This window comes from Serinus canaria, chromosome 1A, assembly GCF_022539315.1.
Source record: "Serinus canaria isolate serCan28SL12 chromosome 1A, serCan2020, whole genome shotgun sequence".
In the NCBI taxonomy this organism is placed as follows: domain Eukaryota; kingdom Metazoa; phylum Chordata; class Aves; order Passeriformes; family Fringillidae; genus Serinus; species Serinus canaria.
The window spans coordinates 29,593,643-29,605,937 of NC_066314.1; the positions used below are offsets into that span (position 1 = coordinate 29,593,643).

Below are 12,295 nucleotides of genomic sequence, written 5' to 3' on the forward strand. Positions count from 1 at the left end.
GCCAGTCCCTATGCCTCTGCAACATGATCCATCACTTTGGTCCTGGCTCTCCAGGATGAAACCACAAGCAATAACTGCTCCTGCCATCCCTAGGTAGCCCAGCTCATCTCTAGCTTTTCAAACTTTTTCTGTTGTCTTCCTAGAGCAAAGTTTTCTCTCCTTTTGCATACTGGAAATTATGCTTTCTTTTGGTCTGGGCAGTAGTTATCAATAACACTGCGATTAAGTTCCTCTGAGTTCCCACCCTCATTTTGCCTAGAAATTATAACGCTTTGTTATGGCACTGTTAAGCAAATAAATTGTGTCGTTGCCATGCTTATTTTGCACATCTTTTGCTTAGGATATTGGATCTGAATTGATCCAGATGTTCATGGCAGTACACGCTTCACACTGCAGCAGCCCAAAAGTTGTGAGAGTGGAAATCAGGCTGGGTCTGCTTTGATAGTGCTGAAAATGCTCCCTTAATTTTTCTGCATCTGAAGAATTTTCAGCAACGCATGCCAATACTAGATAAAGCAACCTAGAACATTTCCAGAACTGTGCTACTCAAAAGCAGTGAATTTAAGATCTTTCTCATGTGCAAAAAGCAGTGAAAGTATTGTTAGGACTCTAATCACCTGCAAAGCAGAAATGATCTACCTGTGACAGTGACAGCAGAACTATACACTTATGGGAAAAATGAACTGAATTCGTGTGTAAGAAAAAATCTATCACTAATGGACTAGGTTTAATGAGAGATTATGGCATGAGAGCAGAACATTTAAAGCAGTTCAACTTTCAAGCCTAACTACGTTAGGATCCTGCATCTCCAGGCTTCAAAGACGGAAGCTCTACTAGCCTGCTCAGGTAGGTCCTGCTAACTTACTTCCTTTGATCATAGCTGGATGCTCTATCTCAAGGCCAAGAGATCCAAAGGCATCATAAAGCTCAGAAAAACTATCATCCACTTTTAAATACACACAGTTAATTCTATAGGGAACAATGCTGTCCTTTACTGAATGAAACCTCCACATTCATATTTGGCAGTTTTTTGTGCAATGTGTCGGTACAGATCTACACACTCCCTACTCGAGTCACCAACACACCTTGCTAGAAGTTTCTCTGGTGTTCAGGTCACCTGTCTGATCTATGTCACCTAAAAGAAACTGCATTTTTACATCCTTTGGAACAAAGGATGTAACTCTCATAAAAACTGCTGAAAGAATGAGAAGAGGATGGGATTATTAAAAACTAAAGCAGTAAGGACAAATTGAGGCTGCTCCTTTGCTGAGAGCCTGTTAATCAGCCTGTATCAGGTGACAAGCCTGAAAAGATGTAATTTCTTTTTCTCTCCTTACAGTGATGCCTTTTCAGGGCTACCTAAAAACAGAGGCCTAAGGCATCAACAGCAGTTATTGCAGCCACCAGTCTGTACTCTCAGAGATGGAGCATGGGTGGAATATTACATACAGGTTAGAGTACTGGGTAAAAAAGCAACAAAAATAAAATAAACTCTGTCACTTTGCTAACGAAAGATGTAAATTTTATAGTCCAGCCTAGCTTAGTGACAACACAATAATGAGACCTTCTACACTCTTAAAGTAAATGGATTAACTCCTGTGATTACTCCCTAGATTTTACCCAGGCACAGCAAACTCTAAGCTAGCAGCATGGATCTAGCTATCCTGGCACAAAACTCCAGAGCAGATGGCTATATGTACCACTTTGGCCATCTACTCTTCTTTATACAGCGCTCAAATTATGTATTTCCCAAAATCCTAAGAAATGACAAAAGTTCTATATTTTTAGATTTGACATTCAAGAAGTGACATCTCTTTAGAGCAATCTGTAAACCCAATAACTATATTTCATTGTTCTCAGATATTGTAAATTATTGTATTTCCTCCCTCAATGAACATTTATCATTGAAATCTGCACACAATTCCCAACTGATTTCTTAACAGTCACTTCTCAAAATGAAACGTCTCATACTGAGATCCAGAATAACACTGTCTTAGTCATTCAATGGCACTGTTCATTTTTAAACTATGAAATTCTCCTTTGTAAAAAGCCTCTTTTTTTTCTGCTGGAGTTAAGTAGTCTACCTCAGTCCTTTTCTATACTAAAATCTTGGCTATATTTATGTTGGCTTTCAAGGACTCTCATTAAAAAAGCTGTAGGAGTGAGATGAAAATATTATATATAACATACAAAGAAAATAAATATTCTTGGTTTAAAAAAAGTGTTTATTGCACCATGCTTTGAAGAAAGCTCTGGAAATCCTGTGACAAAAGTAAGAACTAGGTACTAACTCACTGCAGCTATTACTATAGAATATTTTTGATGTCTATGTAGCTTTCAGAGCACAGGAAAAATCCCTGTCTAGGTCTGTAGTAAATAACATGGACTTAATTTTCTCTGGCACTACAAGTAGTGTTTTTGTCCACAAAAACATATGACTGAAAAAAAGATGTCTGAAACTTGTAACTAATATTTTCAGGCTTGAATGCTGTACTTGATTACACATGGACTATAAATCCCTCCACTTGCTGGCAGTGCATGCAATCTTTAAACACAGTGAAATTCCATGGAGACCAGCTACTCACCACATGAATACTTACAGAAAAAGGAGAATTCCTGTGTTGGCCAAGGCAAAAGCAAGACCCAAAATCCCACTGCCCATAATTGCATTGCTAAGGTTGAAGACGGACATTCCCAATGAAGTAGTTCCTGGGATCTGGATAAATAAAGACAGATGTGTCAGCAACAGCTTGGAACAGAGCAGGAAAATGCAGCTCTGCTTCAAACCCCACGTTTTGTGATGCATCAGATGTAAGTAACTACTGCTATGAGAAGGATTTAACAAAAACTGTTTGAAAGAGGAGAAAGCATGGCTGGACTCTGTCACAGCTACGCTGCTCGCTGCCCAATAGGTTTTGTAAACTGACCTAAATGGTACAGGCAACACACAGCTCATACTGCACTCTCAGTTTTAAACCCCATCTTCCACTACACCTGAGAAACATCCTGGATGTGTAAGTCATATATGGAAAAGCCATAAGGAACCACTACAACTTCCTGCCAAACAGAGGCCAGAGGGATTCCCTTGCCTCAACACAACCAATATGCTTGGGGGTTTTGTTTTGAGGTTTTATTTAAGTACTGATCCCAGGCAGCTCCTACTGGAAATTGAATTCAGTTATAGTTGTGTGTGCCCAGAACTTTTGAAGACAACGTCTAAAGGCCTTTCATATACACAACATGCAGTTCCATTTGACAGGGAGCAGAGCAGTGAGAGAGACTTACATATTCATCACATTTCTTCTTCTCGAGGTGGCTGTTTGTGAGACTTCTTCTGCTTTCTCGATCCGAAATAAACTTGCTGAAAGAAGTCAGAGGATTTATTTCCAGCAAGTGTTTAGAAAATATAAACACAAGGTCCTGTGAAGCAAGTACAACAAGAAACCAAACAGACTTCTTCTTCCCTTCCCTATCAACCTCAAGACTCCTGGGCAGCAGCTCAGTTACTTCCTGCCTTGCCAGGCACAAGGTCCCAGGCACAGGGCCCAGCAGGCAGTGCTGATGACCCCTCCACAGAAGAGGAAAGCATAACAGCATCCTGGGCACTGAGTTCAGATCAAGCAGTCACAAGTCCTAAGTGGGGAACTTGGGACTGCAGTTGCCACTGGCCAGAGACACCCCCCTGTCCTCTGCACCTTCCAAGGATTATGGGAGAGGCTCATATTCTTTTACATGATTTTTGAGTTGAGATTATGATTGTGTACTGATACAAGAAACCACAGATTAAGATCTGACCCTATCTGCTGACAATCCAGTTGACTAGAAACTGTAAGTCAAACTGTACTCTAAATTCTGTATTATGCTACTTATAGAGTGCACTGCATTGATTCTGCTTGTTGAAATCCTGTACCATTCTAATCACAAATTCTGTGCTACACTAATCATAACACCCTGCTAAAAAATAAACCTTTAATCAGAACTATGAATTTCTGCCAAGGATCCCTAAAAGAATTCACTGTCCCCTCACTGTCAGGTGGCACTGCAAAACTTTGTTGCTACTGAAACCTTAAGCTGCCTGTCCTGGTTTAGGGCAAATTTGGGAGAAAACCTCCAAAGGGGTGCCTGTAGAAAGCAAATTCAAGTGGGCCCTCCCCCAGCTGGTTCAGGAAAAGATTTCCTTGGAGGAAAGTGGAAAAAACTGTTTCTTTAACAGGCAAAGCATTCACCAGCACAGAAAATGAAAAATATTAAACAATAAAACCTCTTGCCAATCTGAAGAGATGACAAACTCAGAAAGTCCTTATTGTGGGCTGTAGCTCAGCTCACCCAGTCTGTTAACAATCCCTCTGGTGCTGGAAATGCCTGGCCCTGTGGGCCACAGGTGGAGCTACCAGTGCTCTTCTGGGTGTTCACTCCAGAGCAGGTTTAAACAGGTCCAAGAAAAGGAAAAACCACAGTCCGGGGTACTTCTCTGTCTCAGCTAGCTAAAAGCTTGCTAAAAGCAAAGGAGAGCTCTGTCTTGCCCTCTGTCCATCTGCAGACACAGTCCAGGAGAAGGATGCGGTTTCTGAAAGCAAATGCAGTTTCTGCAAACAAACTGCACACTTCTTCTCTCCCCACTTCTCTCTCAGAACCAGTCCTAAAGATGCAAAAGTTATTTCTGGGCTAAACAGACAAGTGGGGATACAAGCATCATAAAGTCACCCCAGGACACTGCCACATATGGTTGGTATGGCTGGAGTTAAGAGGCAGAAGATGTGGCACACTGCTGGCTGGACAGTCCTGAAGCAGGCAACCTGCTCTGTTGGTACACTGTTCTGGGCTACTGGATTTTCATGTAAGTGTCTTTCAAAACTCAATGCTGAATTCATCACGCTGCAAAATTAAACATTTCTGTGCAGGGAAACATAGAATAAACAGCTTTTCTTTCTCTTTACCCTTTGCTTGTTCTGTGTCCTTGATGTATCCACATTTAGGAACTTACTGTCCCCCTGTGGCAGTGCTGGCATCCTTGAGATTTACAACACTTCTGATTTGGATGTGCTGTTATTTTCTCACAGATCTTCTCTTCAGCAAACATGTTAGTTTGTACAAAGCATTCTTTCAGCTTTTCATCTTTTGAAGGTTTATGCACAATTAAGTCCCTGGCATCTTTGCTAATCCACAGATGGTTCTTAGCCTGCGCTGGCTAATGCCTCAGCCATGGTACACGTCACATACCTAACCAGGGGCTGTCACCAAGTGTCAGAGCCCATTTTAGCTGTAGCTACATTAAGCTGGCTCTTCTTAAATTGAAGCAGACAAACAACACTGAGCACAAACAGCAGCACTGCTGATCCTTTCCCACAGTGGGAAACATCTGCTGGCCAGCGATGTATAGTTCAAACTGTGACTCAAAACTTTGCATCATTTCAGTACATCCAGCAGTATTCAGGCTAGTAATAAATCCATGAACTTTAAATACAGAGTTTGAACAAACTTCCCTACTGCCCCAGTTGCGGCCTAATTACTAGTGATATATATGCCAGCACAGCTTCTAAGGCCATGCCAAAGTCATGCAGCTATAATGCTGCTGACTTGGCTTCCACAGCTGATACACTGGGCCTTGTGTCTTTAACATTTTGTGTTTATGCCTTAAATCCAGGCACAGATGGCAAAATGTAAGTAGTATTTTAGCTGAGTCTTTTTTCAATTTTGACTCCTGCCCATTGGTCTGCTTTGACTTCCTTTAAATCAATGAAAAATAACTATAGGCTTCTGCTGTATTTTTTAGATACTAACTTCAGCAACTAATTTGCTACAAAATATAGACATGATGTCAGATTTACCAGTTCTAACACAGTTGGAATAGATGGCTGAACTTCCCCCACCATTTTATGAAGTGAAATGCAACCACTTCTAAGATAGACTGATCTGAAATTAGCTTTCCAAAGCTCACCTTGTAGGTATTTCATCCTTGTGGAATAAAATCTCAACCTGATTCAGAGCATGTGCTTTTTCTCTTTCATGTCTGTTTAAAGCCCATCTCTTGAACACAGGCAGCAGAGTGTGAAAGGCTTGAAAAAGACTTTCCAGCTCTCTCTCGAAACACCCTGCAGGCAATTTGTACAGGCAGGAGCACAGAGAAAAGTTTTGTCTCTTTTGGATTTGTAACTGCTGCTGGGAACATCTGCAGACTTTGCCTTCTTCTGTCATTTATGGAGATCATGTGTCATTTTAGATTTTGTCAAGAGTTATGATAGAAGTCACTAGTCTGCTCCCCCCAGTCCTGCTCATCCCCCTGCAGCCAGTTCTCCCTTAATAATTACAAAAATAACAAATTTGTGCACACTATTATTATTGCCTTCTGGCATTACATTTCCATGAAAATTATTGTTAAAAAACTAATACAGGATAAAGACAACACTTGAGTAACATTGCTTGAATATAAAAGTGACCACGGGACTTTCCATTAGAATACTTCTGACAGAATAAACAGCTTCTGCAAAGCTGGTATCTTCCACAGCCAGCAAACATGTTATTTCCTCCTGGATGAGACTTTGAGAGAACTAGTCTGATTTGATAAATTGATCCAAAGTACTTTCTTCTGAGTTAGTTCTAGAGTAAAAATGGGGTTGGCTTGTTGCCCAGCTGGGCTCCTCATCCACCACAGGTTCCCCACATCACACTGCACTTTTCTCCATTTTTCTGTGATGTGTACAGGAAGGCAGAGTCAGACATGGGAATGAGGATACTGGAATTCCAAGCCATGAGGTACATAGCACTGAGCCCAGCTTTCTTATGGGAGACTTCCCAGCCCCTGTCTCCCAGCCCCAGGACAGCTGGCCCAGACAGCCCAGCAGCAATGCAGTACAGGGGTTGTGGGCTCTGCCTCCGCTGCATTTGCTGCTGCAAGCAACTTAACCTGCAAGTCCAGAGCAGAGGTCTGCCTTGGGACAACGCCTGGTGAGGCCATACCATATGCCAGACAAGTTTTCCACAAAGGAAAAATATTACTGATCTTAAATGAAATAAAATGAAAAAAAAAAAATAGGGTGGAAGGTAATCCAATGAATTCAGCAGAAACAAATTTTATCAAGTTATTGCTTTTTATGAACTTTGTTTTTTATTTCAGGGTGTTTTTTTCCTTTAGAGCATATGAGAGGAAACATATGCTGGAGTACCGGAATTTCTAGTTAAACTGTGCAATGCATCTGCTCTGCTTAATAGATGTGCTCAGAAAACAAGCCATTCATTGTCACAGAATGCTGTATTTTTGACCTTTACGAAAATGACACAAATTAAGTGAACCGCCTGTTTACTCCGCCTCTCCCAGCCCTCCCAAGGATCAGAGGCCAACTGTGAGAGGTTCTGTGGCAATGCACTGTAGGACTGTCCGTGCCATCAAAGCCTTGAGACTCCCTGACGAGCATGAAATCCATTTGCACTGTTTGTTGTCTTCATTTCATGTGCTTTACCCATCACTGAAAGACATAACCTGTTCTTACACATTTCTGCGTTCCTGTTGTGTTTCCTGTATCATAGCTGAGTATGAACAGACTATACAAAACTTTTCAGATACATTAGTGAAATATCCTGGCCAAGACATAATGAGCTCATCCTTGTGATGCATGAAGCCTCACAGCTGGCCTGGAAAGAATATCTTAATCTAATTATTTTCCTGGTTTGATTTAGTGCAAAGCAGAAATTTAGCCTTATTGATAAAGTGGTTTAAAAAGGATGATGTTTAACTATGGTTTCCAAATTTAATTTATTTAAGGACTTCAATGAGAAATGTTTGATTAAGGTGATACCCCCAAGCTAATCACTTTGGCTAAGCAGAGTTAGCCAAAAACCATTTAGCCATCTCAGATACGTTTAAACATAATTAAATTAAAATGGTATTTTACAATGCCTTAAACATTTGTAAGGGAAAGTGAGTTTTGCCAAGATGACAGAACTTTATCCTTAGGCAGCTTCTTAAACTGCATGCTAACTTGAGCAGTGGCAAAGATTTCCAGGGCAGGCATGAACAAGAAACACAGAGGAAAGCTTGATCTGACTTACACTATGAAACTTGGACCAGATCTCAGCACACCTACTAACAACCTTGTTAACTGAACAAGGGGTGCTGATAACTTACTAGCAGCTGTAAACCAAGACAGGCATTCAGACATCAGCTTCTTGGGAAAATTGTCATAGTCACAATCAAGGAGTAAGTTATCTAAATACTGATTTACAATTATGTGCAGAGATGGCAAGGTTTATAGCCAGGAGACATAGTTAAAAGTCACAAAATCCATGTCTGGGTTTCATGCAAATCTCTGAACTGACATTTTCAGAAGACATTCCCATTCAACATCTGCATACAAAGAAAAAGCCCTCTTAGTGCAGCCTCTTCAAATCAACATCCCCTCCCTACATATATTTAGGCCCAGAAAAGGCTGGAAAGCCAAAGGAACATACAGGATTCTTTTCCAAGATCAAGAAATATTTGGAGTGTACAGCCAGCTTTGGAATCAGCTTGTGCCTGGTGTACCATCTCCAAAAGACTCTTAAAAAGTGGCTTTACATTGAACTTCAAAAACTACATCCTGAGAGAGAGGAAAAAAAAAATTAAATTAAATACAGAATGCAATATCGAACGCCTTGAAACAACAAAAAAGTAAGTTGGTTGAAAATTACAGATCTAATCTAAAGCTCAAGTGAAATCAACAGAAAAAGTCCCACAGATTTTGATGGACTTGGGCATTTTACAAGGCCTCACATCACGTGCCAGGCAGCACAAAATGTGTCGCTCCCTATGCCTGTTAACCTCTTACTCCGTGGAAAAAAAAGGTGTTAGCCAAAATAGTTATAGGAAGGGACTAACCACATCCTTTCAGGATGCAGGGGTGCAGAGCAGGATACGCCTGCCTGCTCGTCACACAGGATGGCATGGAGGTGCTTGCACAGGGCAGCAGCTGTGGGTGGCTCAGGGGCAGCCTCAGCCCCAGGGCATGCTGGCAGGGCTGCACTAGTGCCCACGTGCTGCTGCACTAGTGCCAGCTGTGGTCGGTGTGAGCTGCCTTGAAACTCTTGGTTTGGACATGGAGGGGGACATGAGCAAAATGAGATATACAGGGCAAAATAGTCAGGGGTAGGATGCAAGTAGCTGTCCCATGATTACCAGGCCAGAGGGCTTAGAGAACCATAACAGGCTATATCCTATAGCCAAATGATAGATTTTCCTGCAGAGGAAGCAAGTTCTCCAGAAAGGAATAGAAAATTCTGAAATACGTTAACCTGCCCTAGGAGCCAGAACAGTAATCAGAAAATCTGCCTCTGAGTTTCTGACCCTCTTTCCTCACTCCACTTTTCTTCTTCCTTTTGCAGGCAGTCTGGATCCAGCCCACACTTACTATGCCTTAACTCCACAGAGCACACACATTGTGACCCCAGAGGACCAGGCACATACAGCACACTCCTTCCCCACCCTCCATAAACATTCACTGACAATGAAGCGCCAGCAGGGTTTTTCCCCATAACAGTTACTGATGGCATCAGCCAAAGTGCTGGGGAGGCACAGCCAGCCCGGTATAGCCACTCCTTGTCTCAAGGATATAAATCCTCAACAGTCTCCAGGGAGTGAATTTACCACTGTCAGCCCCTAAGATCCTCTCCTTACAACATGAACCAGCAGGAAAGCAAGCAGGTTCATACTGGAACTGTTTTGTTTTGGCAAACTTGGAGGGCTTTTTGTCTTTCTCTTGCCTTATTTTTTTTTTTTTTTAACAGAAGTGGTTTGTGTTTCATTTTGGCACTTTCCATCAAAGCAGTTGCATCAGAAAATTCCTGACCAGCTCTAATCTTCATCAGCGCAGCTGCGCTGCGGTCACAGCACCACCCGCCCTGCCGGTGACGGCCCCAGGACTTCCCCGGGGCTGGCGGGGACAGGCTGCCACTCTCCTGCCCCCCACCCCCGCCACCAGCAGGGCCCCCTGCTCTGTCCCACGCTACGGCTGGCTGCTTTTGCTGCTTGAATGGTGTGGACAATGCTGGGTGCTTATTCCCACACCTGTCACCAAGATCCTTGTCCACCCCTGCAGTTGCAAGTCTCACAGCTGACTCGAACCTCACCTGGGAAAAAACAGCTCTGAATTTCGTTTTTACGCTAGAAAGTGAGTTTCTCACGTAGCTGGAGAGGATGCTGCCAACAGGAAGAAAAGGCAAGAGAAGATTTTAAAGATCATAAAATAGGCGGTGGCAGCCCCGCGGAAGGGATCACAACGATGTGCTGGCACAGGGTTCCATCCCTATGCAGGCACTGACTGGCCCTGGGCTCCACCTTGGTTTGCAATATTTGAACAGGAAGTTTGATCAAAACAGAGCTTCCTATTTTACAGCTCACAAAATACAAACAGGGTCTGTCAGCAGGTCTTTGCTGCAAACTGGATGGCTCAGCCCTGCTGGAGGCTGGCAGGAAGGGCTGGAGAATTGCCCTCTGGAGAAAAGGCAGCTCTTCAGAAATGACTGTAAGCTTATAGAAAAAGCCAGCAGCCTAATAATTGTATTGATAATAATTTTAACTAATAGTTTTCACCAATATTGATGCCTTTTTTTAACCTTGGTCTGAGTTAGGTGTAAGACACTGTTTTACCATCTTCTTGCCACCTCTGCCTCAAGGGAGCAAACCGCTGCCCAGTTTATCTTGTCAAATTGCAAATACAGACTGGCACTACAATTGCTGCCAACCACACCAGCTGCAATTCCCCAGAAGCTTGGATACATGGAGGTGGCCAGACAAGCTAAAATTGTCACACCAGAGATTAAAAGTCAACTAAGACACTTCCCCAAAATTATGCCATCATATTGTTATTACTTCTTTGCTGTGCGGAAGCAGACATCTAAAAATTTTGGCTTTTTGCTGCATTATATGTTTATGAATTTTATTAGACTAATTTGAAATATTCAAAATGATGAATAAATTGCTACTCTGCTTGCTTTATCTGCTATTGCAGCCCATGCCCAACAGATGTTACGTATGAAATTCAAATTACATCTTCAAATGGAGCATGACTTGGTAATGAATAATTCAAGATATATACTGAAAATTAGAATGCTGTTTTTAAACAGTGTGTCTCTTAGCAGAGGCAACGTCAGTGGAAAAATACTCACCTATTTATCTGGCCGTTTTCCACTTCTGTGAAATCATTTGAATCATTGCTGATGTTATCATCTTCAGGGACAGTCATATTCTGCAATTCGGTCAGTTCTAATCCAGCTTTGAAAGGCATGCTGGGCGAGGAGCTGTGCCTGTCCAAGTGGCTCTTCAAATACTAGTGTTCGGTTGGGATCTCGTGAGTAAACTGCAGCCACAGTGTCAGCAACCTAAATAAAACAAAAGAAAAAATCCAAGATGTACACCACCAACAGCAGGCAATATCACCAGGAGAAACCATTGAAACCTGCACAGAAGGGACATCCATACCAATCAATTTTGAACTGTTAGATGGACCTCAGGTTATTATCTAAATACACTGCAGAACAGTAGTAACCTTGTATGTCTTAATGAGATCAACCTCACTATCCTTATAAATTTACCCTGTCCTGCAATCTATTGCTGAAGACAGCAATTTTTTTTAAACTTGTGAGCAAACCCAGCCTGTTTGTTTCAGGAAAAAAGATTAACCTCAAATTAAAGAATAAAAACTATTTGCTTGTTCACGTCCCAATTCAGTATCTGGAGTTTGTCTTCTGTATGCTCTCCATTCTTACTTAAAAATATAAAATACATGTCCATGCTGATGCTAAGTGGGATACAAAGAGGGATAGAGTTATCCTGGTACTCTGTTCTACTAATACATGTATTCCAACCTGTTAAGGATTTTTGGGAAAGCATAGGTGCAGTGCATGCTTTGTTCAAATTTTTGAATGGTTAAACTTGTTATGAACAAGGAGAGAAACAGAAAAAAACCAAAATGCCTAAGCTCATGTATCCCAAAAAGAAAGAGCAATGTATACCTTGTGTCAGTTATTATCTAGAGACCAGGTGATCTCTCTTCCAAGAGATGTGTTCCATAAAAGCACAGAGAAGAACACCAAAGGCAGATCAGAGAAGTGTGCTACAGTGACATACTTCATCATCCGCAATGCAAATCAACTGAAAGACCAATATTTTCCGGAGTCCAATTCGGCTGAGCTACAACTCCAGCGTGGTAGTGAGGCAACAGTATGTTACTCACAAACAAGCTCCTGCACCACAACTCTCTCAATTCCCATTTTTGTGAATGAATTTCCTGCAGTATTGCCAAACAACTCTTCAGCCTGGGGTACG

At 41.9% G+C, this 12,295-nt stretch overlaps 1 protein-coding gene across 1 annotated transcript in view; it reads right to left on the bottom strand.

Moving 5' to 3' along the window:
- SLC38A1 (solute carrier family 38 member 1) overlaps positions 1 to 12,295 on the bottom strand; it is a 42,676-nt gene that overhangs the window by 22,507 nt on the left and 7,874 nt on the right. Inside the window, exons 2-4 of the mRNA XM_030237770.2 lie at positions 11,137 to 11,349; positions 3,286 to 3,361; positions 2,601 to 2,716 (exon numbers count right to left, since the gene is read on the bottom strand). Coding sequence (XP_030093630.1) covers positions 2,601 to 2,716; positions 3,286 to 3,361; positions 11,137 to 11,255 — 311 coding nt within the window. The 5' untranslated portion in view covers positions 11,256 to 11,349. The remainder of the gene's footprint in view (positions 1 to 2,600; positions 2,717 to 3,285; positions 3,362 to 11,136; positions 11,350 to 12,295) is intronic.